This window comes from Hypanus sabinus, chromosome 4, assembly GCF_030144855.1.
Source record: "Hypanus sabinus isolate sHypSab1 chromosome 4, sHypSab1.hap1, whole genome shotgun sequence".
In the NCBI taxonomy this organism is placed as follows: Eukaryota; Metazoa; Chordata; class Chondrichthyes; order Myliobatiformes; family Dasyatidae; genus Hypanus; species Hypanus sabinus.
Window position 1 is genome coordinate 119,472,245 of NC_082709.1, and position 25,290 is coordinate 119,497,534.

Genomic DNA, 25,290 nt, shown 5'->3' on the forward strand with positions numbered 1-25,290 from the left:
TGGTGGGTCACCGGGTTCAGGGAGAGGGGAATGGTGGGTCACCGGGTTCAGGGACAGGGGCGGGTGGGTCAGCGGGTTCAGGGACGAGGGTGGGTTGGTCAGCGGGTTCAGGGAGAGGGGAACGGTGGGTTCAGGGACAGGGGCGGGTGGGTTAGCGGGTTCAGGGAGAGGGGAACGGTGGGTTCAGGGATAGGGGCGGGTGGGTCAGTGGGTTCAGGGAGAGGGGAACGGTGGGTTCAGGGACAGGGGCGGGTGGGTCACCGGGTTCAGGGAGAGGGGAATGGTGGGTTCAGGGGCGGGTGGGTCAGCGGGTTCAGGGACAGGCATAGATATAAGTTTGACTGGAATAGCAGGGCTGTTATATACTCAGACAGCCTATAGCAGGGGACCCCGAATTTTTTTTATATGCCATGGACCAATACCATTAAGTAAGGGGTCTGTGGTCCCCAGGTTGGGAACCTCTGGTCTAGAAGTATATAGCCTGTCAACCAGTAGCTGGATTGGGGGTCATTTTTAAGCTCAGGGACATGGAAAAGGTTGACTGTGATAGGTAGCTGACCATATACAGTGGCATGCAAAAGTTACTGGTCACCTCTGGTCAGAATTTCTGTTACTGTGAATAGTTAAGTGATTAGAAGATGAACTGATCTCCAAAAGTCGTAAAGTTAAAGATGAAACATTCTTTTCAATGTTTTAAGCAAGATTAGTGTGTTTTTGTTTTGTACAATTTTAGAATAAAAAGGAAAGGAGCACAATACAAAAGTTTGGGCACCCCAAGAGATTTGAGCTCTCAGATAACTTTTACCAAGGTCTCAGACAATTAGCTTGTTAGGGCTATGGCTTGTTCACAGTCATTGTTAGGAAAGGCCAAGTTATGCAAATTTCAAAGCTTTATAAATACTCTGACTCCTCAAACCTTGTCCCAACAATCAGCGGCCATGGGCTCCTCAGCTGCCTAGAACTCTGAAAATTAAAATAATTGATGCCCACAAAGCAGGAGAAGGCTATAAGAAGATAGCAAAGCATTTTCGGGTAGCCGTTTCATCAGTTCATAATGTAATTAAGAAATGGCAATTAACAGGACTGGTGGAAGTCAAGTTGAGGTCTGGAAGACCAATAAAACTTTCTGAGAGAACTGCTCATAGGATTGTTAGAAAGGCAAACCAAAACCCCTGTTTGACTGCAAAAGACCTTCAGGAAGATTTAGCAGACTCTGGAGTAGTGGTGCACTGTTCTACTGTGCAGCGACACCTGCACAAATATGACCTTCATGGAAGAGTCATCAGGAGAAAATCTTTCCTGCATCCTCATCACAAAATTCAGCATCAGAAGTTTGCAAAGGAACATCTGAACAAGCCTGATGCATTTTGGAAACAAGTCCTGTGGACTGGTGAAGTTAAAATAGAACTTTTTGGCTGCAATGAGCAAAGGTATGTTTGGAGAAAAAAGGGTGCAGAATTTCATGAAAAGAACGCCTCTCCAACTGTTAAGCACGGGGTTGGATCGACCATGCTTTGGGCTTGTGTTGCAGCCAGTGGCACAGGGAACATTTCACTGGTAGAGAGAAGAATTAATTCAATTAAATACCAGCAAATTCTGTAAGCAAACATCACACCGTCTGTAAAAAAAAAAAGCTGAACATGAAAAGAGGATGGTTTCTATAACAGGATAATGATCGTAAACACACCTCAAAATCCACAATGGACTACCTCAAGAGGCGCAAGCTGAAGGTTTTGCCATGGCTCTCACAGCCCCTCGAGCTAAACATCATCGAAAATCTGTGGATAGACCTCAAAAGAGCAGTGCATGCAAGATGGCTCAAGAATCTCACAGAACTAGAAGCCTTTTGCAAGGAAGAATGGGCGAAATACCCCAAACAAGAATTGAAAGATTGTTAGCTGGCTACAAAAAGCGTTTACAAGCTGTGATACTTGTCAAAGGGGATGTTACTAAATACTGATCATGCGGGGTGCCCAAGCTTTTGCTTCGGGTCCTTTTCCTTTTTTGTTATTTTGAAACTGTAAAAGATGGAATTAAAAAAGGAAAGTAATCTTGCTTAAAATATTAAAGAAATGTATCATCTTTAACTTTATGCCTTTTGGAAATAAGGTCATCTTTTACTTGCTTAGCTATTCACAGTAACAGAAATTTTGACCAGAGTGCCCAAACTTTTGCATGCCACTGTAGCATATACATTTGGTGGTTCCTGAATTAGTTATATCTCCATTCATTGCAGGTGATGTGCAAAAGTGCCATTTCCACAATTTGGAAATAATGTTCTGAAACGACTACCCTGCTTATATCGTATCATGTCTCTGAAATGAAGTTCCACACAGTCCAAAGATGGAGTGCTGAATGTGCAGAACAAGATCCTAAGATATTGATGCATGTTTGTGTCTGCTAAAATGAGGCTACAATATCCAGAATGGAATGTCATAACATTCATTGAAGAACAGTTCCAATGTCATAAATATGATGTTGCTACCCACCCACCAAGGAAGTCACCATATACTTTTCAGATGATGCATGTTGTTTTTACTAAAAAAAATGAATAATGTACTTTCAAAACTGAGCTTGCTGTACACAAAAATCTTTTAAAGCATTTCAGAATGAACTTGAAATTAAATCACACTACAACATCATTGAAGAACTTGTTTTTGTAATTGTAATGTACAATTTTCATCTCCAAGTCCAGATTTGTTCAAGTTTTAAAATAAAGTCATATTTACAATGGAGCTGGAATCCATTAAAAAGAATGTAAATGTAACAACTTTAAATGGAGAGGTGATCTCTTTTATTGTATCCAAGGAAAAACATCCTTGTGGGAAAAATGTTCACATGCTGAAGTTCAGAAGAATGGTGTTTAATTCAGAATCAGGGAAATGGATGAACAAATTTGCAGGGAAATACGTCACAGATAAAAAAAGTTCCTATTCGCAAATTGTTGCATGTAGTTGCACTATTGATTCAAGAACAGGACAGAATTTTCCTTGCATCTTGCTGAAGAAGCATAAAAAAGGTTCTACCTTTGGATATATTTTACTAATATTGCAGAATTCAAATAAAATTGAGCATCATTTGGACTTTGAACTGGACTATGAAATGAAAGAGAATCTAACGCTCTTGACTGGGCCTAGTGTTTATTGGAGTTGTGGCAATCAAGTTTTACATGTATCTCTTCAAACAAATGGCATTTTAAGCATTCCACTTTTGTTTACTGCAGTTACATGGATTGGAGAGATTTCTGATGGAGATATTATTATTCTGGGTACAAGGAAAATGGATAGACCTATAAAACAAGATAAAGCTGCAGTACATAAAGCTGATAAACAGATTTGGGGTAGTGAATTTATCACTTATTCTATAAAAAAGAAACAAATGTGCAATCGCCGTTTCATTCCAAATGCTTACAGCTCAGTGGTTACACATATACTCAACTGTCCTTTTGTGAATGCTGACAATCCATTAAAGACCACGATTATAGCAATCACATGCAAAAATCAACTGATTATATTTGAAAATTGTATCCCCAAGAATATTTGCCAGCTTCCTTTTGAAGATGCCTGTGAAATAAAAATGGCTACAACTGGCAGAGAGAATCATCTCATCCTTTTATCTTCGAGAAGTGGAAATGTTTGTGCTGTCTCAAAGGAAAGTTGGCAGGTACGGTTGCGTGATTATGTTTGTTTTCAGTCTCTGGCAGGTCTTACACACCAACTTTTCATAGGCTGGCTTAAACAAGTGCAGTGACAACCTCTGCTGTTGAAGAGTTTAGGTATTGCAAAGAAGTTAAGAATTACTTCAATAGGTGTGAATGTAAAGTGTCAGGAATTTCTGCTGACTTGAGCTGTTCAAAACAACATATACTATGACTAATGTGGTAAAATGCCAAAGGGATTTGGTGAAGCACTGATAAACAAAAAGTGGCAATCTTTGCCTTGATAACGCTGGATAACAAAGTTTTGCAAAGTGTGGCTTCCTCAGAGTTTTTTTTTTGTTTATGAAAGACCGCTTGAAGCTGAGCACAAATACAATTTCAGATTATTACATGTAGAAATTTGGAGAAATTAACTTTTATTGAATATAATGTGTTTAATTGCATGATGATATTGATGCTTTGCAATAGTTCAACTAAGCTAAAATTGTTTTGGTGATGATTTCCAGCACCTGCAGATTTTCTCCTGTTTGTGGTTGCATTATTAGTTTTGTTTGTCATCTTTGCCAAATAAGGAAAGAATCTAAAAGTGGAGAAGGGTGGTATGATAGTCAAAAGTGACTTAGTTTGTAAAATGATTTAGTTGCCTGGCCAAAACAGTAGAACATTTGCCAAGTTATTTGTACTCCTTGAACATTAAGATTCCATGAGTAAGAATGACTGATTCCTTTTCAATAATTTCTGCAAATTTTCAAATAACATGCTTTATTTCGGTAATTTATTGGAACTGTTTGAGGTTTATATAGCAGTCCCTTGGATAATTGCGTGAAATTTAAGATACGTTTAGTTATATGAATTAACTTCATTTTACTTTAGGTTGTTGCTGTTTGGGAAGACATATGGTCAATACAGTTGGATGATTTCTTAGGTATTGGGACAGAACAAATTTTATTGTTCGCTAGGGGATGTTCCACTATTGAAGATTGTTTGAAAGATTTTATACTGACTGATCTCGGCGAATATAGCTACAGAGTAAGTTAAAGATCTCTTATTTTAGAATATTTTTGCTATTTTCTATTAAGCATACTCAATCTTCAGCTCCCTCTTGCCTTCTTATCTTCATTTTTACTCAAAGTTCAAAGAGCTATGTCTGTGTTGCAAAAATGCGGTAGATTTGCACATTTACTCCATGCCATGATGATGGCTATTCAAATTAGAAAACTATTAAAACTGACGCTTCGAAGATTATTTTCATTTGAGAATTTAATAAGTTACACAAGACAAAGTGTTGTCTCTTGTTGAACATAATTATGTACTATATAATGGAAGTGGGCTGAAGGCATCTTTCAAATTTTCCATAATTCCTTATGATGTAGAAAAATTAATGCATGAAAGTAACTCAATTTAGTAAGTTTGCATGTGTAGCAGGTTCACAGAAATAGGAAATGGGGTATTTCTTGACATTTCCATTTCCACAATCTTCAAATCCTTTTAAAAAATATTTTTGTGATTTAGGATAACTCTGAGCTTGCCGAAGACAAAACAATGCAAATTAATAACACAGCACATGTGAATCGTCACCACACAGTTCAAGCCTTGGAGGCAAGGCTACAGGTTTGTAATTTTAAGTAAAATATTTATGTTTGAAAAATGCTCAGTATTCTGGAATACTTATTTGAATTGTACTCGATAACATTGACAACTGGAGTTAGCAGAGGACATTGCTGTTACAGAAACTATAATGTAACATTGGGATCTAGTCAACACACACAAAATGCTGGAGGGACTCAACAGGTCAGGCAGCATCCATGGAAAAAAGTACAGTTGACGGTTCAGGCCGAGACCCTTTGGCAGGACTGGAGGAAAAAAAGGTTTAAAACGTGGAGGCAGGGAAGAAAGAAACACAGAGTGACATGTGAAAACTGAAGGGGGAGTAAAGAGAGTGGAAGAAAAGAGCTGGGAAGTTGATTGGTGAAAGAGATACAGGGTTGGAGAAGGGAAAGTCTGATAGAAGAGGACGAAGGCCATGGAAGAAAGAAAAGGGGTGAGGAGCAGCAGAGGGAAGCGATGGACGGGTAAGAAGATACAGTGAGATAGGGAAAAGGGGATTGGGGGGGGGGGGGCATTACCGGAAGTTTGAGAAATTGATGTTCATGCCATCAGGTTGGAGGCTACCCAGATGGAATATAAAGTGGTGTTTCTCCAACCTGAGTGTGGTCTCATAACGACGGTGGAGGGGAGCATGGACAGGCATATTGGAACGGGAAGGGGAATTAAAATGGGCGGCCACTGGGAGATCCTGCTTTCTCTGGCAGACGGAGCGTAGGTGCTCAGTGAAGCAGTCTTCCAGTCTACATCAGGTATCCAATATACAGGAGGCCACACCAGGAGCAGCAAACACAGTATATGACCTCAACAAGTGTTGCCTCACCTGGAAGGACTGTTTGGTGCCTTGAATGGTAGTGAGGAAGGAGGTGTGGAGACTAGACACAGGTGTCACACTTGTTCTGTTTGCAAGGATGAGTGCCAGGCTAGAGATCAGTGGGGAGAGACAAATGAATAAAAGAGTTGCGTAGGGAGCGCTACCTTTGGAAAGCAGAAAGTGGGGGGGGGGGGGGTGGGAAAGATGTGCTTCATGGTAGGATCCCATTAGAGATGGCGAAAGTTTCAGAGAATTATGTAATTATCCGCTAGACTGGAGACTGGTGGGGTGGTAGGTGAGGACAAGGAGAACCTATTCCTGATAGGGTGAGAGCAGACTTGTGTGAAGTGGAAGAGAGGCAGTTGAAGGCAGCGTTGATGGTGGAGGAAGGTAAGCCCCTTTCTTTGAAAAAGGAGGACATCTCCTTCATTCTGGAATGAAAAGCCTCATCTTGAGAGCAGATGTGGCAGAGATGACTGAATTGAGAGAAGTGATGGCGCTTTCACAAGTAACAGGGTGGGAGGAGATATAGTCCAGGTAGCTGTTTGATTTATCCAAATGAGTAACACAAGCAGCTAAACAAATGTGGCAAAAGACTAATTTCAACAAATACTCTTCTTTTGAAATATCCCTGCAGGCGTTACTTAAAGGAATTCAAACAAAATCTACTCATGGTTCAAGAGAGGAATAGAAAATACTGCATTTATTTAGAAATGAGAAATTACCCATGTATTGTCAGATAAGATTAAAATACAGCTTTTTGACTCTTGTTTAAAAAAAAAATTACAGATTAAACTTCTCTATCTTCTGGAGATGTTGAAATTTCTACCTGTTAACTCAGTTAAGGTTTTGCTTCGGAATTGCATCTTTTCTTCAAAGAAACAGAGTAAAACGTTTCTGATTTAATTTCAGGATCCTGATTTAATGACATACGTGTAATTGTACACAATATAAACATATACTTTGTTGTTTAAAATACAGTGGGTTCCAGTTAATTGGGTCATCGTTAATCAGGGCAGCTGCTTACTTGGGACAACTCTTAAACAAAGATTCATCAAGATAATAGCTGGGAGATAGAGCTGACCCCCAGCCTCCTGGGTGGCCACGCCTGCGCCAGGTGCGTCGAGCTGCAGCTCCTTAGCGACTGAGTTAGGGAACTGGAGAGGCTGCTCGATGACTTTTGGTCAGGGAGAGTGAGGAGGTGATAGAGAGGAGCTATAGGCAGGTAGTCACACTGGGGCCTCGGGAGACAGATAAGTCGGTAATAGTCAGGAGAGGGAAGGGCAAGAGGCGGATACTAGAATACCCCAGTGGCTGTCCCCCCCTTAACAATTACTCCTATTTGAGTACTGTTGAGGGGGACAGCCTACCTGGGGGAAGCAACAGTGGCCACGCTTCTGGCACAGAATCTGGTTCTGTGGCTCAGAAGGGTAGGGAAAGAAAGGGGATGGCAGCAGTGATAGCAGACTCTATAGTTAGAGGGTCAGACAGGCGAATCTATGGATGCAGGAAAGGAACATGGATGGTAGTTTGCCTCCCAGGTTCCAGGGTCCAGGATGTTTCTGATCACGTCCACAATATCCTGAAGTGGGAAGGAGTACAGCCAGAGGTTGTGGTACATATTGATACTAATGACATAGGTAGGAAAAGGGAGTTAAGAAGGGTTGAGAAGCAGGACCATAAAGGTAGTAATCTTGGATTACTGCCTGTTCCATGTGACAGTGAGTATAGGAATAGAATGAGGTGGAGGATAAATGCGTGGCTGAGGGATTGGAGCAGGTGGCAGGGATTCAGATTTTTGGATCATTGGGTCCTCTTTTGGGGCGGTTGTGAATTGTACAAAAAGGACGGGTTGCACTTGAATCCCAAGGGGACTCAATATCTTGGCGGAGAGGTTTGCAAAGGCTATTGGGGAGAGTTTAAACTAGAATTGCTGGGGGTGGGAACTGAACTGAAGTGACAAAGGAAGAGGTGGTTGGCTCACAGATAGAGAAAGCTTGAATACAGTGCGAGAGGGAGGATAGGCAGGTGGTAGAGAAGGGACACAATCAGTCCGATGGTTTGAAATGTGTCTATTTTAATGCAAGGAGTATTATGAACAAAGCTTATGAGCTTAGAGCGTGGATCAGCACTTGGAGGTATGAAGTTGTTGCCATTACAGAGACTTGGATGGCTCAGGGGCAGGAATGGTTACTTTGAGTGCCAGACTTTAGATGTTTCAGGAAGGACAGGGAGGGAGGTGGGGACGTGGCACTGTTGATCAGAGATAGTGTAGCGGCTACAGAAAAGGAGGAAGTTATGGAGGGATTGTCCACAGACTCTCTGTGGGTGGAAGTTAGAAACAGTAAGGGATGTTCTTTTATAGACCACCCAATAGTAACAGGGAAATCAAGGAGCAGATGGGGAGACAGATTCTGGAAAGCTGTAATAATAGGGTTGTTGTGGTGGAAATTTTAAGTTCCCAAATATTGATTGGCATCTCCCTAGAGTGAGGGGTTTAGATGGGATGGGGTTTGTTAGGCGTGCTTAGGAAGGTTTCTTGATATAATATGTAGATAAGCCTACAAGAAGAGAGGCTGTACTTGATCTGGTATTGGGAAATGAACCTGGTTGGGTGTCAGATCTCTCAGTAGGAAAGCATTTTGGAGATAGTGATCACAATTCTATCTCCTTTACCACAGCATTGGAGAGGGATAGGAACAGACAGGTTAGGAAAGCATTTAATTGGAGTAAGGGGAAATATGAGGCTATCAGGCAGGAACTTGGAAGCATAAATTAGAAACGTTCTCAGGAAAACGTACAGAAGAAATGTGGCAAATGTTTAGGGGATATTTGCATGGGGTTCTGCATAGTTACATTCCAGTGAGACAGAGAAAGGATGGTAGGTTACACGAATCGTAGTTTACAAAGGTTGTTGTAAATCTAGTCAAGGAGAAAAGAAGATCTTACGAAAGGTTCAAAAATCTAGGTAATGATAGAGATCTAGAAGATTATAAGGCTAGCAGGAAGGAGCTTAAGAATGAAATTAGGAGAGCTAGGAGAGCCAGAAGAGGCCATGAGAAGGCCTTGGCAGACAGGATTGAGGAAAACCCCAAGGCATTCTGCAAGTATGTGAAGAGCAATAGGATAAGACGTGAGTGAATAGGACCAATCAAGTGTAACAATGGAAAAGTGTGTATGGAACCGGAGGAGATAGCAGAGGTGCTTAATGAGTACTTTGCTTCGGTATTCACTATGGAAAAGGATCTTGGTGATTGTAGGGATGGCTTACAGCGGTCTGAAAAGCTTGAGCATATAGATATTAAACCTACAGCACCATACAGGCCTTTTAGCCTACAAAGCTGTTCCGAACATGTCCTTACCTTAGAAATTGCCTAAAGTTACCTATAGCCCTCTATTTTTCTAAGCTCCACATACCTATCCAGAATCTCTTAAAAGACCTTATCATTTCCGCCTCCACCACCATTGCCGGCAGCCCATTCCACGCACTCACCACCCTCTGTGTTTATAAAAAAAAACTTACCCCTGTCATCTCCTCTGTACCTAATTCTAAGCAGTTTAAGACTATGCCCTCTAGTGCTAGCCATTTCAGCCCAGGGAAAAAACCTCTGACTATCCATATGATCCATACCTCTCAGCATCTTGTACAACTCTATCAGGTCACCTCTCATCCTCTGTCACTCCATGGAAAAAAGGCTGTGTTTACTCAACCTATTCTCATAATGCATGCTGCCCAATCCAGGCAACATCCTTGTAAATCTCCTGTACACCTTTTCTATGGCTTCCACATCCTTCCTGTGAGGCGACCAGAACTGAGCACAGTACTCCAAGTGGGGTCTGATCAGGGTCCTATATAGCTGCAACATTACCTCTTGGCTCTTAAACTCAATCCCACGGTTGATGAAGGCCAATGCACCATATAACTTCTTCACCACAGCGGCAACCTGCACAACAGCTATGAGTGTCATGTAGTTCGGACCCCAAGATCCTTCTGATCCTCCACACTGCCAAGAGTCTTGCCGTTAATACTATATTCTGCCATCATATTTGACCTACCAAAATGAGCCACCTCACACTGATCTGGTTTGGACTCCATCTGCCACTTCTCAGCCCAGTTTTGCATCCTATCAATGTCCCACTGTAACCTCTGACAATCCTCCACACTATCCACAACACCCCTAACCTTTGTGTCATCAGCAAATTTACTAACCCCTCCTTCCACTTCCTCATCCAGGTCATTTATAAAAATCACACAATCGGGTTCCCACAACAGGTCCCTGAGGCACACCACTGGTCACCAATCTCCATGCAGAATATGACCCGTCTACAACCACTCTTTGCCTTCTGTGGGGAAGCCAGTTCTGGATCCACAAAGCAATGTCCCCCTTGGATCCCATGCCTCCTTACTTTCTCAATAAACCTTGCATGGGGTACCTTATCAAATGCCTTGCTGAAATCCATATACACTACATCTACTACTCTATCTTCATCAACATGTTTAGTCACATCCTCAAAAAATTCAATCAGGCTTGTAAGGCACGACCTGCGTTAAAGCCATGCTTACTATTCCTAATCATATTATCTCTCCAAATGTTCATAAATCCTGCCTCACAGGATCTTCTCCATCAACTTACCAACCACTGAAGTAAGACTCACTGGTCTATAATTACCTGGGCGATTTCTACGCCTTTTCTTGAATAAGGGAACAACATTCGCAACCCTCTAATTCTCTGGAACCTCTCCAGTCCCCATTCATGATGCAAAGATCATCGCCAGAGTCTCAGCAATTTCTTCCCTCGCCTCCCACAGTGGCCTGGGGTAAATCTCATCTGGTCCTGGTTATTTATCCAACTTGATGCTTTCCAAAAGCTTCAGCACATCCTCTTTCTTAATATCTATATGTTCAAGCTTTTCAGTCTGCTGTAAGTCGTCCCTACAATCGCCAAGATCCTTTTCCATATTGAATAAAGTATTCATTAAGTACGTCTGCTATCTCCTCTGGTTCCGTACACACTTTTCCACTGTCACACTTGATGAGTCCTATGCTCTCATGTCTTATCCTCTTGCTCTTCTCATACTTGCAGAATGCCTTGGGGTTTTCTTTAATCCTGAGTAAATGGAATTATGGAGGCATGAGAGAGGAGCTGGCTAAAGTTGATTGGAAGGAGACATTAGCAGACAGAGCAGCAATGGCTGGAGTTTCTGGGGGAAAATTCGGAAGATGTAGGTTAGATACATCCCAAAGGAGAAGAAGTATTCTGAAGGCTGGCTAACGCAACTGTGACTGACAAGGGAAGTCTAAAGCAAAAAGCGAAACAGAGGGCATAGAATAGAGCAAAAATTAGTGGGAAGAAAGAGGATTGGAAAGCTCTTAAAGGCGAACAGAAGGCAAGTAAAAAAGCCATGGGAGATAAAAGATGAAATATGAAAGTAAGCTAGCCAATAAAATCAAAGAGGATACCAAAATTTTTTCATGGATAAAAAGTAAAAGAGAGGCAAAACTAGATATTGGTCTGCTGGAAAATGATGCTGTAGAGGTAGTAATGGGGGACAGGAAATGGCAGACGAAATAAGTAAGTATTTTGCATCGTCTTCACTATGGAAAACATTAACAGTATGTTGGAAGTTCAAAAGTGTCAGGGGCAGAAGTGAGTGCAATTGCTATTACTATGGAGAAGGTACTTGGAAAGCTGAAAAGTTTGAAGGTAGATAAGTTACCTGAACCAGGGGACTACACCCCAGGGTTCTGAAGGAGGTGCCTGAAGAGATTATGAAGGCATCAGTAATGATCTTTCAAGAATTACTCGTTTTTGACAGGGTTCCAGAGGGCTGGAAAATTGCAGAAGTCACTCCACTCTTTAAGAAGAGAGGGAGGCAGAAAGAACAAAATTATAGGTCAGTTAGCCTAACCTTAGTGGTTGGGAAGGTGTTAGAGTCAATTGTTAAGAGTGAGGTCTCCAGGTACTTAGAGACACAAGATAGAATAAGCCAAAGTCAGCATGGTTTCCTTAAGGAAAAATTTTGCCTGACAAGCCTGGATTTCTTTGAGGAAATGACAAACAGGATAGACAAAGGAGAATCAGTTGATGTTATGTACTTGGATTTTCAGAAGTCCTTTGACAAGAAGCTACACATAAAGCCGCTTATCAAGTTAAGAGCCCATGGGATTACAGAAAAAATAGTAGCATGGATAGAGGATTGATGATTGGCAAGAAGCAAAGAGTGGGAATAAAGGGAGCCTTTTCTGGCTGCTGGTGACTGTTTGTTTTCCACAGGGGTCGGTGTTAGGGCTGCTTTTTATGTCAATGATTTGGATGATGTATTTGATGGTTTTGTGGCCAGGTTTCCAGGCAATATGAAGATAGATGGAGGAGCAGGTACAGTTGAGGAAGCAGGAGATTAGAATGGGCAGAGAAGTGGCAGATTGAATACAATATCAGGAAATATATGATATTTTGCACTTTGATAACAGGAACAAAAGTGTAGACTATTTACTAAAAGCAAAAATTTCAAAAATCCGAGGTGCAAAGGAACTTAGGAAACCTCATACAGGATTCCCTAATGGTTAACTGCAGATTGAATCAGTGGTGAGGAGAGCAAATGGAATGGTAGCATTCATTTTGAGCGAGCTAGAATATAAAAGGATGTAATGCTAGCAACACACACAAAATGCTGGAGGAACTCAGCAGGTCAGGCAACATCTATGGAAAAGAGTGCAGTTGACGTTTCGGGCTGTGACCCTTCAATGGGAGAAAAATGTTCTACCCCTATGCTTTATCATTCATATATCATACTTCAAAGTGTTACACAATATATTCCTTCCTTACGTAATTACTCAAAGTCACCTGAGCACTTAATCTTTAATTTGAGTAAATAGAGTTCTAGGGAAAATTTCAGAGTGCCAACATTGAATTTTGGATATCTAATATTAAATAAAATCTTTGCATATAGAACTGTTGTAATTTGCACTCTCAATGTGGATGTTTTTTGTTTACGTCTTTTAGTCAGGCTTAACATCTCTTAAAGAGCTGAAGCATCTGCTAAGATCCAAAGAAAGAGTATTACTTCAGTCTTCCAAGGCCTTAATAAATCTTATTGAGGGAAAGCATTCCCCATTACCCAGTGCTGAAGAGGTAAGAAATTTACAGGCATTAACAACAAATAACATATTACTGAAGCCTTTAGCTAATGGGTGAAATGTTGTGCTGGTATCTTGTGTCATTCCATAAATGTTCATAAAGAATAATAAAATTGTGTGTAACAATTTCACCCTCCAAAAGAACCAAATCTGTGTCGTAGGGTTTGGAGGTTTGCGTGCCTCATTAACTGAGAAAGCTGTGTTGGCCAGAGTCAAGGTCTTGTGCTTTGGCTCTTAATAGAGTCACCCATGCCAAAAAGGTCAACGGGTAGAGACCAGACTATGAGTGGTCTGTCAGTCCTCCAGATTCAGGGGTTCAACTCGGGGCTAACAACCTTGACTGGCCAAAAACATTACTACAGAAACAATAATGAAGAATCCTTCTATATCTGTGTGCGACCAAGGACAGAAGGAGATGGAGGACCTTCATTGATGCCCTAAATGCCAGTAGCATTACGGACAGTAAGTAAGTATTAAGAATTCACACTGTGACTGAATTTGGAATTCTCTTTCAATCCATTTGCACAAATCATCAGTTGCTATATTTGTACTTTATCTGTAGATTCCTTGGTTGTCAATTTATACTGGTTTTGAAGTATCATGGTAATGAGGCTGTTTGTTGCAAGAAAATAGAATTCAATCTGATCATTATTAGCAATAAAACCTCTCTGTCTCCATAGGAAGGTTTAGTTTCTCTCTGGCATGATGAAGGTACTGACCTACAGATCTCTACTGAAAAGATTTCCTCTACCGATCAGACATTAACTAACCCAGTACAGAAGATCTGGCAACGTGTAGTAGATGACTGCTGGATTGTAGGAGCACAAATATCTGAATCCGCCACACTGTAAGTAAATTTAGTAAAAGACAAAATCTGATAATCACCAGTGGCCAATGGAATTAAACGTCCTGGGAGTTAGAAAGGGATATCTGTAATCAGTAGAAATGATTGTATGATGCATATTTTCCTTTTATTTAGATTATAATTTATTTTATTACTTTAGAACAAATTGTTAACACCTTGACTATAAAATATTTCTAAAATATGTGTGACACGGCTATAGAATTGCTATTTCACAGTTTCACCAACCAAATTCAATCTGAGGCTCTCTGTGTGCAGTTTGCTCATTCTCCCTATGACAGATTGAGTTTCCTCCTCCATTCTGAAGACATCCAGATAAATAAGTTAATTGGCCACTAAATTGCTACTTGTGTGTTGGTTAGTGGTAGAATCAGCCTTGTAGTTAGTGAGAATGTGGAGAGAATTTTTTAAAAATGAGTTAAAGTAGGATTAGTTAAAATGGCCGATTGACGGTAGGCATGTTTCTATGCATGTGTCTCTGTGGCTATGTGGATTCCTCCCAAATCTAAGAATGTGTTGATTGATAGGTTAATTGTCCCATGTAAATAGCTATTAGTATGTAGAAGAGTAGAGTCTGGGGAAAGAACATACGAAATGCTGGAGGAATTCAGCAGGTCAGGCAGCGTCTATGGAGGGAAATAAACAGTCAACATTTTAGACTGAACCTCTTCATCAGGATTGTAAATGAAGAGGGCAGAAACCAGTTCGGGAAGGTGCAGGAGGGGAAGGAGTACAAACTAGCAGGTGATAGGTGAGAACAAATGAAGAGGAGGGAAAGTGGATGGAGAGAGGGAATAAAATAAGAAGTTGGGAAGTAATAGGTTGAAGAGGAAAAGTGATGAAGAAGGAAGAATCGGATAGGACTATGAAAGAAAGGGAAGGAGGAGGCACACTAGGGGGAAACGATGAGCAGAATAGGGGTAGTGGGGAACCAGAAAGGACAATGGAATAAGAGAGAAGGGAGAGGGGAAGAAATTACCGGAAGTTAGAGAAATTAAAGTTCATGTTATCAAGTTGGAAGCTACGATACGAGTGCAGTGGGACAGGAGCAGGCAGAAACAATGAGCCTACCAGGACAGTCAGATTTGTGGATCTTGAGTAGGAGGTTGAAATGAGCAGTGCAGGGTATGAGAACCATGATGTTGGTTCGCAGTGAATGGGAGATCTTCAGAGGCAATGAAGTTGATGATGGTGTGGGAGATAGTGGCTTGATTGCCTTTATTGGGGTCCTGTTCAAGGGGCAAGAAAAAGAAGATACCCCTTGTTGAGTTGCCATTTGGTCTCAGCAAGTTGATTAATTCATTCTTGGCGACACATAGCAGAGGAATCAAAAGCACAAATATTCTTGGTGGGCATTTTTTTAAAAATGCCATTAAGTGTGCTAGATTTAGTATGGTTACTTGAGATTCTAATTTTAGTAAGTGATTTGATTCTTGGAAATTATATTTCTGCATCTTTTTAAATATACAAAACACTACATTGGAAGTATAATCAATGGTTGTAAAACACATAAAGACCTTTATCGGTCCTGAAGAAAAGTTTTGGTACAAAACGTTGACTGTTTATTCATTTCCATAGAAGCTGCTTGACCTGCTGAGTTCCTGCAGCATTTTGTGTCTGTTACTTTGAAGCAGACCTTTTTACATTCTGTGTCAAACCATTCTACATATATGCTGCTAGAATAGAAGATATAAATATTATGTACACAGTAAAAGTTCAGATGTCCAGCTGCCAGGTAATCAAGCACAAGGGTTACTTGTTAGTCAAACCAACCACATTCTCTGTTCTGCCTACTGTGCTGGCCTGTCTCTGCCTTGGTGCTGCTCCTGCATCAGCTAAATCACTCCCTAGGCAATGTCTGTGCTGGCCTGGTAACTCACTGTATGTCACTTTTACAAAGGCTTGGTTGCTCCTTTTGCAAGAGCAGTTACTGAAGTCTGCCGGATTATAAAATGCCAGTGAACTAAACATATGCTGTAATAGATCAGACAATAGAAATTGCATAATTTCTGTATTTCCCCAGTGTACTCCTTCCTTATTGTTGTATGCTAAATATTTAGTTTTGTTTTTAACCTACCTAACAACAATAAAGACATAAAATATCGTTTTTCTAAAGGACTCCAGTGAGAATTCAGACAGGTTGTTATGATAGAACTGTTTCTGGAACCATCTTTTAGTGGTCACTGATTAGTTAATTTGAACTTTGTGTCTGGTTCCTTACAGAATATTTGATTCCATGAGTTTGTCACTAGTGATGGATCCTGACCCTCTAAATGCTGCTCCAATGATTCACTCTCAGAGTAAAGTACTGAAGCTAAGAAAACCTGGGGTATCACCATTACTTCTTCAGTGTCCAGTAGAACCTCCATTTAAAAAATCAAGACTGGACTTGCAAGATATAAAAGATCTGAACAGCTGCCGTATAGAAGATCCATGTTTTCAGATTTACAAAGATCATACACAAACCATCACAGCAGTAACAAATCTTTCTCCACTGCTAGTTTTCAGTAATATTCACTGTTCTGTTTTACTGCATGGTATGATGATGGGTTCTAACCAGAAAACTATCTCACCATGTGGGAAGGTATCCTTAAACCTGGAGGACATCTGGAATGAAAAGTATACAACAGTCTTAATGCAGAATCCTTCGCTATGTACAGGTAACTTTAAAGTTTTTAAAATTTAATATTAGTTTTTGTAAAAGTAAGGATATTTTGTTATTTATTGAGCTGCCTGAAATGATTGACATTAAAAGGTCTTTCTTTATCTGATGGAAAAGGTTTGAGTGTGGAGAAACACTGGCATGAGCAGGTTGGGCTACAAGGTGTTCTGCATTCAATTTAGAAAATCTCGAAATCTGCCTGCATCTACCTGTATGCATAATTTAACAGCCTTGAAGTTTCTTTATCAATTTAATGTTAGACTTGACAATAACACACAAAGTCTCAAAAGTTGTAAATCAATTAAGAAGCTATTTTAAAATTATTATTGAATTTCTCAAGTCTTAGTTTTACAGGCAATAACAGATACTGGGTTATCTTCACTAGCAAATGTCTGTATTTATGTTTGTCCAGAATACCCATTATTTTGTAGACAACAGTCAGCCAGGGCTCCAATTCCTCTTTTTTTAAGCTTCCTTACAAATATAAATTAAGGTCAATCATGCAAACTTACTGTCCCCTGCACTTATAAAGTTTGTCTGCAGTGTGAATATATTCCCATTCTTCAAGAAAGTACACTGAAAAGTTGTACACTTCCAAGTGGTTTCATTTTACCATAGGGCCACACTCATGATTATTTTACCTGAAAGGTCAAGTTTGAACCCTGCCCTATCTAATAATAAAGAGTGTGCAAAAGCGATACTTTTCTCATGCATTAGTTAGATAAGGTAACCAGTTTTCTCAGTCAAAATAAGTTGGACTTGACAACTTTGTGCTTTCCGTAAGTATCAATTTAAAGTAGCATTTATTTTAGCAATTGATTATTAAATTGGAGACTAATTAAAACAGTATTAAAATATTTCTTATTATATATTTGAGTGCTTCATCTCTAAATATTTCAATTTTATTAACAGTAGAATAATTTCAGATTACTGTTGTTAGCCTAAAACTGGTGAGCTAACTTGTAAAGCACTTGATCAACTTCATTAACATCCACTAACTATGTTATCAGTTGGCTGCAGATTTAACTTTTTTGTGGCTTTTGTCATATCTTTCATAACATACGTCTAGAAAAGACTGCATTTTATAGAACTTGAGTTGCTTGAAGTACACTTGAAAATTTCCCCTTCACTGATCAAATTATCTTTCTATTTCCTTTTCATTGTGTCAATATTGAACATATACTTTTTCTCTAATAAAACAAATCCAATTTGAAATATTGGTACAGAAAGGATTTTAAATAATTTCATCTATGTCAGGATTGAAATACCTTAGCTTTTACATTTATTTTTAAAAGCTTTTAACTGGCCTGTAATAGGAAATACATCAATACATAATACATAAATATGACTGTTTAGAGTTGTACTTATTGATAATTTCAATAACCATGTGGAAAGGAAAACAATATGAAATCATTTCTTTGACTGGAATTTTGTACAAATTTTGCTTATGATTTTCACCATATGTGGCTAGAGATGGAATTTACAGTCAATATTCTGTTATATTTTTGTTTGATCATCTGAGAGTTAAGTTTAAGACTTTGTTCACTGTGTTGTCTTCCTTTATTAAATGTTTATGCACTCAAAGGAGCAAGAGCAGCCTCCAATGCTCTGTCAGGAATGCCATACAAACTATTTTCTAAATAAATGCATGTCAATTTTTTGTTTGTTAATCATAGTGAATCTAAAACAATGTGACAATGATAGCACTAGTTAAAGGAGATCACCTAGCATATGAAGGGTCTGGGCCCGAAACGTCGACAGCGCTTCTCCCTATAGATGCTGCCGAGCCTGCTGTGTTCTACCAGCATTTTGTGTGTGCTGTCACCTAGCATACATTATGTTACAGTTCTTTTTCTAAGAATAATTACATTGGTTTTCCTTCACCCTTTTAAAAAGTTAAAATAAATCTTTGAACATCACAGACTCCTAATCTTAAATCTATTCCACTATTTAAACTCCTTAACAAGCAGTCATTTTGTAGTTTTTAGTTTACATTTCAGGAAAATGAAATAATTTAACAATTCTTAAACCAGTAACAAAAGTGTCCTTCATCGCGTTATAGCAGCTAATTGGGGACCTTATTGTTTATAATGAATATTTGTAATCATCCCTGATTTAACAGCATTTTAAATAGTTGCCATTACATCTCTTTTGTTAAGGAGCTTGATCAATGTGTTAGCTATGGCTTTGTTGAAAGTACTTTTATTTTATAATAGGTTGTGAGTTCAAATTAAAGGAGAAAACAGTTTTGACTTTTTAGCTAAGTCATAAAACACCAATTTGTCCTGATCCAAGCACATAGATGCAGTCTATCTCAAAAACAATTTTATAACCATGGGCTTTGTCTACTCTTCCTACTGTCTCGCAATAGCAGCCAACATAATTAAAGACCTTTCCCACCTGTGGCATTCTCTCACCTCCTCCATTTCATTTGGCAGAAGATACAGCACCTTGAAAACGCACACCAGTAAGTTTAAGGACAATTTCTGTGCTGCTGTTATAAGACTAGTCAAACTTCTTGGACAATAAAGAAGAATTCTTGATCTTGCAAACCACTTTGACATGGCATTTACACCTTATTATCTGGCTGCGCAGCTCTTTCTAACTGGGATAGCCAACTTGCACATCTGCAAATGACTGGGGCTGTCTTGGTATTTCTCGCGCACTGGCCTCTTCGGGAAGAACATGTTGCAGCTGACACTGCGATCCATCAGCCTGGGGTACAAGCAGGACAAAACCCCACTGGTCATTGAGCTGAGGGAGTCCCATCAACCCACTGGTGAGGAGTACCAATCCCCCAATCCATACCAACCATAAATGGAGAGTTCAAGCTGAAGTAGACCAGGCCATACAGAACAAATTAGAATACTGTCAATACTGCTACAGTATTATAAAACTGTGTATTAGTTCCTAATAGTTATCAGTGGAAGAATTTATCACTACCATTATCTCTTGGTATAGTGTTTATTTCTTGCCAACTCTAAGCATGGTGTGGAGTCTAACAGCTATGCAAGTGCGCTCGACCGGCGCTAGTTGGAAACTGTTTGGCAACAGTCTTTCAAATCTATCTGTTTTTATTAACCACTTCAGATTAAGTGAAGTGAATGAAGCAGTAAATGATAAAAGCATGTATAATGCCCTGGGTATTATTTCTACTGCTATGCTGTGACATGTTTATTTTAGCAATTTTCTGCAAAAGCAGTGTGCTCTGCTAGTAAGAATGTTTTGGTTTTGGCTAAAGATAGGAGTCATGTTATCCAACTGTATCAGCCATTTGGGATTCTTTTGGTACTCATAACTTACTGTCCAGTGGGATGTCATGGAACATTCAAGAGGGCTGGGCAGGATCAGTGTCTGGAGGTAAGTAGTCTGGCGTCTTCCAGCAGGGCTGCAGAGTGGGGCACAAGGGAAGATGCAGAATGACGCTCGAAGGAGAGAGCCCATTGTAAGAAGTGCTTTGTTTAGACAAGTAGTTCTGAGGAGGAAGTGAAAATACTCCTGAGTTAGCCAGTTCGTTTGAGATGGTCTTCACAGGAAGTTTGAACTGTGACTAGTGTCTTTCACACAGAACATGGGATCAGCGTGAGAGTAAAGTGATACACCCAATTACTCCTGAAATGAGCTCCAACGGTTATGTGCACATTGGACTGGGCCTTTTTATTCTTTACTTTTCCTGTGAACTTTTTGATAAAGTTGTAAAATTGGTAAATATACTCTGTATAATTTTATGCTGGTGTACAATCTGTCATTTCTTGGTGACTTATCATTCTGTATGGGGCAGTATTTACACAGCATTCACAAAATCAATGTTTCTTAACTTTCATCTTAACTTTCCTATTTGGTTGAAACCCAAATCATGCCAACTCAAGCTTATGAAAGATGGCCTTCTCATGGCTGAGTCATGTGATTGTTAGCAGAGTTAGCTAACAAGCAAAGTCTGTATGTGAGCCAGTGAGGGGTTGCACATGAAATGAAAGAAAATAAGATGTTTGTAAATGAAATTTAAAATCTAGCAGCATAGTATAGTCTGTTAATGCGCAATAGTTCTCATAATTTTTGAAAAGAAAACAAAATAAATTGAGACCGATTAATTTATTACCCTCATTCAATTGCACAGTATGCATCATTTTCTGACTGGAAAATGAACCCTTCAGCTGAGAGCTAGAATTGCTCTAGGACCTTTTGGCATAGTGGGTAAATTCTGATTCATTTTATCTAAATTATTTCAGATGCATTACCTGTTTAAACAGCTTCAGTTTTGTAATTAATGCAATGATTTTTTACTTAATGTTTTTGTAAACTTTCTGTCCATTTCTACCCTCCCGGATGAGCCAAAACAATTTTCAGATGAAATACAAAATGTGAGGTTTATTCTAATAGGAAACAAATTATCAAATCCAATTTTAAATAATCCTTGGGTTTGGCTATGATTTAGGTTTTGTGAAACATCATTTATAAATTAGCTGTGTTACTGCTTCTACTATCCTTCTCAGAAAGACTTCTCTTAGGAAAAACTTGCCTACTGCTATAGATATTTTATGCTATGTAAATTTTAAATAAACTATGTCATGAGCAGTGTTGTTTTCTTACAGTTTGATACTGTGCAGAGATTAACTAACCTGGCAGACGGATGTAAAAATTTCTACTATCTGATTACATATTTCTGTCAAGTTCTCTTTACAGTTTACAGAATTCAGAATGCTACATTTTCAGGTTAAGCTTTCATGGAATAACAATAATTTGAATATATTGATAAAATACAGTGGATTCCAGTTAATTGGGAAATAATTTAAAAAGGTAAAAAAAACTGTATAACAAGTGATGTAATTAAATGAAATCCAGAACAAATTAGCACACTACCATTAGTACTGTTAAATGGTGTATTAGTTCCTAATAGTTATCAATGGAGGAATTCATCCAATGTGGGCAATGATCAAAGTAAGTGCAGGCACCTAGGACAGATAATGGGCTGCCTTAATAAAATGTTATTGATCATTGCATCCTCCAAATCTTTATTTTCATTATAACATTCAAGGTGATTATCGATCCCTTTAAATTCTTCACAGTTCCTAACTTGCTGACTTAGTGAAATCATTTCATTTTCACTTTCAGCTATTTCTGGCATGTCCAAGCCTCATTGCATGAAACTACAATGAGTACAACAGTTCTGAATCGCCTTACTGCTTATTCCTTGCCAGTTATCAGTGACAAATACTACTGCTTTTTGAACACAAACACACGCAACTGACGCTATTTAAAAGCTGTTTGCTCTGAGCATAGTGAGGCATCTAACAGCCATACAAGTGTGCACAACTGATGCTGGTTGGAACATGTTTAACAACAGCCTTCTGTCTCAATTAAGCAACAGACTGGCCAAAATAAACGAAGGAAATCCCAGCTATTTTCTCAATTATTCTTTAAAAATTGTACCAAATAAACAGCTACTCCGATTAACCAATGGCCCATTTAATTGGAATCCACTGTATTAATCATACATTTTTTTGTCTGTCCCTCAGATTATTTACTTGAGTTATATTTTTATTTCTTTAGATGAAGCTGCTGAAGACTTTTATGCAATTATAGCCACTTCCCAAAGGTCATTCTTCAGAATATTATCCCGTGACTATACACTTCCTCCAGTGAAAGATTGGCTATTGGGTCCAATGCAATGTGAGCCTCTGAAAATCTATCCAGAATATTGGCGGTGCTTAAAAATGGGGTTTCTCCTCAACTGGCGTCTCCAAAATCCCTTTAAAGGAATTTTAACAGTGATATGGAGGTAAGGTTCAGTGAGTTTTTGTTTTCTACAAAAGTACTTAATAATATTTCTTCCTCACTTGCTTTTTATTCTCAAGATAACAAATTTGCCTTAATAAACATATTACCATGCCATTGAAATATTCAGAATGATTTTATTTCTACACCAGCAATACTGAAATATGCAGAAATAAATTATTGTTATTTCATCATTGTAGATTTTTTGCACAGTTGCAATTTTCTTTTAATTTGTCAGGGAACATGTTCCTTAAAACAACACTTTTGAAAAGACAGAATAAGTTATATCAAATATAATTATACACACAGTGGCCACTGAGTTTCTGTTCATGGTTTGCTGCTGCTATAGCAGAATGCTGTGCATTCATTGCTGCTGTTCTGCACACCATTGTTATAATGTGTGGTTATATGACTTACTGTTGCCTTCCTGTCAGCTTGAACCAGTCTGACCGTTCTCCTCTGACCTCACTAATAAAGCAGTTTCGCCCACAAGAACTGCTGCCTATTGGATTTTTTTTTTTGTTTTTCACACCATTCTGTATAAACTCTAGAGACTGTGTGTGAAAGTCTCCTGAGATCAGCAGTTTCTGAGATACTCAAACCACCCTTCTGGCATCAACAATCATTCCACAATCTAAGTTACTTAGATCACATTTCTTCCCTATTCTAATGTTTGGTCTGAATCGCTTGAACATGTTTGCTGCCACATGATTGGCTGATCAGCTATTTGCATTAGCAAGCAGGTGTACAGGTATACCTAAAAATACACTGAGTATATATAAAATTCTCATAGAAATAGTTTGAATGATTTTAAGGAATTATTGTCCTTATAGGATAAAAGCTCATTTAAAAACAGCATTTTCTTTTAATGAAAGATTTCCTCAGTATTGAAATGGATGTTGAATAAGTGAATAAGTGAAATACAGCAGAAGAGTTTCTGGTACAAGACTGAAATAAGCTTTCCCCTTTTGATCCTTTGTTTTTAATGTCCACCAAATCTGTTAATAAAATAAATAATCCCTAGTAAACAAAGTTCCTTATTCCTCAGATACCTGTTCTTTAACTGCAGTAGAATGTATTGCTGTACCACACAAAATAGGGTTTTTATATCAACTGTTTTATTTCATAGTGCTCATTGAAAAAGAAATTGAGAACCCTTAATACTGATGTAACAGTTTCAGTCATGCACCCTTCTGTTTGTCTTTCACTTGTCAAAAGATTGTAATTCAGCCAATTCATCTCTCCCAAGATGAGTCAACATCTATTTCAATACTGAGAGCATTGTACATTATGATAGAATGGTGTTTTCAGCTGAGCTTTTAAATTGTATTTATTTATTCATTCAGGGGCATGTATAAAAAATAATCCTGTAATATCTTGAAGAGGAAGAGGGTATTCTCCTGGGGTCCAAACCAATATCCATCCCTCAGCCAATGCCAAAAAAAACACTTATTTCATTTGCTGCTTGTGGGATTTGGTTGCAGATTAGACAGTGTAAAACATCAGTGACTGCACTTTGATAGAAAATGTATTGCATTGGCTGAATAACATTTTGGAATCTCAAGAGGTATTGGAACAAGTTATATAAGTAAGCTTTCTTTCTCTACTTGTTTCAAGAATAAATTTTCTTCAACCTCTATCATCAATTTATAATTTTCTAATTTTATTTTCCTAGGAATAAATCAGTTTTGCTGATGTTCCTTCATAGTCTTATTGAAGTCCTTACACAAGATTGTGAAATAACACACATGAGACCTGGAATTGAAGACCAAATGACAGACGTTTTGGGACATGATCTTGAACAAGAGGCACTGGCGTTCAGAAATTGCATTATTTCTGCAATTGGAGAAGCTGAGAATGAATTCACAATGAGAACTAAAGCAGAGAAAAAGAAGAATATTTTTCTCAGCTCTCCTCTGTTAGACAGTGAGGCAAAATTACAGGAGTACAGAGAAAAGTTCAAAGTCGAACAAGAACAAAGTATTTTGGGGATGAACCTGTCAATCACAGTTCCTCAGTACAGACAAATAACAAAGGAGCTGACTGACATGCAGCTGAACACTGATAGCTCTGCATGGAGGCTCAGTAGATTCCACACTTCATTTTCTGTTTAATAATTGAGATCTAATTTCCATGCATTCAACAGAGAAGATAATGTGATAAGACAAATGTGCATATTTCTTTCATCCCTTTTGCTGTTTTCATCCCTTGGAATGCTGTTGTTAAAAGTCTTTGTCCTGTCTCCAGAACAGTTCTAATGCTCATGTAGAGCTATGCATGTTGTTGTCACTATAACAAGCTTCTCTATTTAGTTACTGCTTTGGAAATGGGGAGATTGTATGAAAGGTTGGTAATTGAGGAAGATGGTAGGAGAAACCTAATTGTTAATAGGTGTTACAATACTTCATTTTTAAAATTGTGTTTCTGTCTTAATATATTTTGTAGTACCCATTGGTATTATTTGCATCAAAGATACAAATGCTACATCAAAATTAAATTTCAATTCTGTTTAATCTTTCTTATTCTCAGACTTTATCAACTATACAATTTAGTTTATTTGTTGAATCAGATTGTGCTGATCCAGGCATATGCCTTGCAGTCACTATGATCTTTAACTCCACTAACACTCTATGTATTTGCAGCTACATGGTTTCCAATGTACATTTCCCAATTCCTGTGGTTGTATACTGGTCATTTCATGAGGTCCAGTAGACCGCGTATGGTAACTGTGTTTCAGGTAGAATGAACTAAGATCCTGCCAATGGATTACTTTACA

General features: G+C 38.8%; 1 protein-coding gene across 1 annotated transcript; it reads left to right on the top strand.

Annotated features, from left to right (window-relative positions):
- The first annotated feature begins 2,236 nt into the window (after positions 1–2,236).
- fancb (FA complementation group B) lies at positions 2,237–25,027 on the top strand. Its single transcript, XM_059968018.1, has 8 exons — positions 2,237–3,663; positions 4,532–4,687; positions 5,171–5,269; positions 13,082–13,210; positions 13,896–14,062; positions 16,301–16,737; positions 22,290–22,518; positions 24,190–25,027. The coding sequence occupies exons 1-8, from the start codon at positions 2,731–2,733 to the stop codon at positions 24,626–24,628; spliced, it is 2,589 nt and encodes an 862-aa protein (XP_059824001.1). The 5' UTR covers positions 2,237–2,730; the 3' UTR covers positions 24,629–25,027.
- Positions 25,028–25,290: the final 263 nt, after the last annotated feature.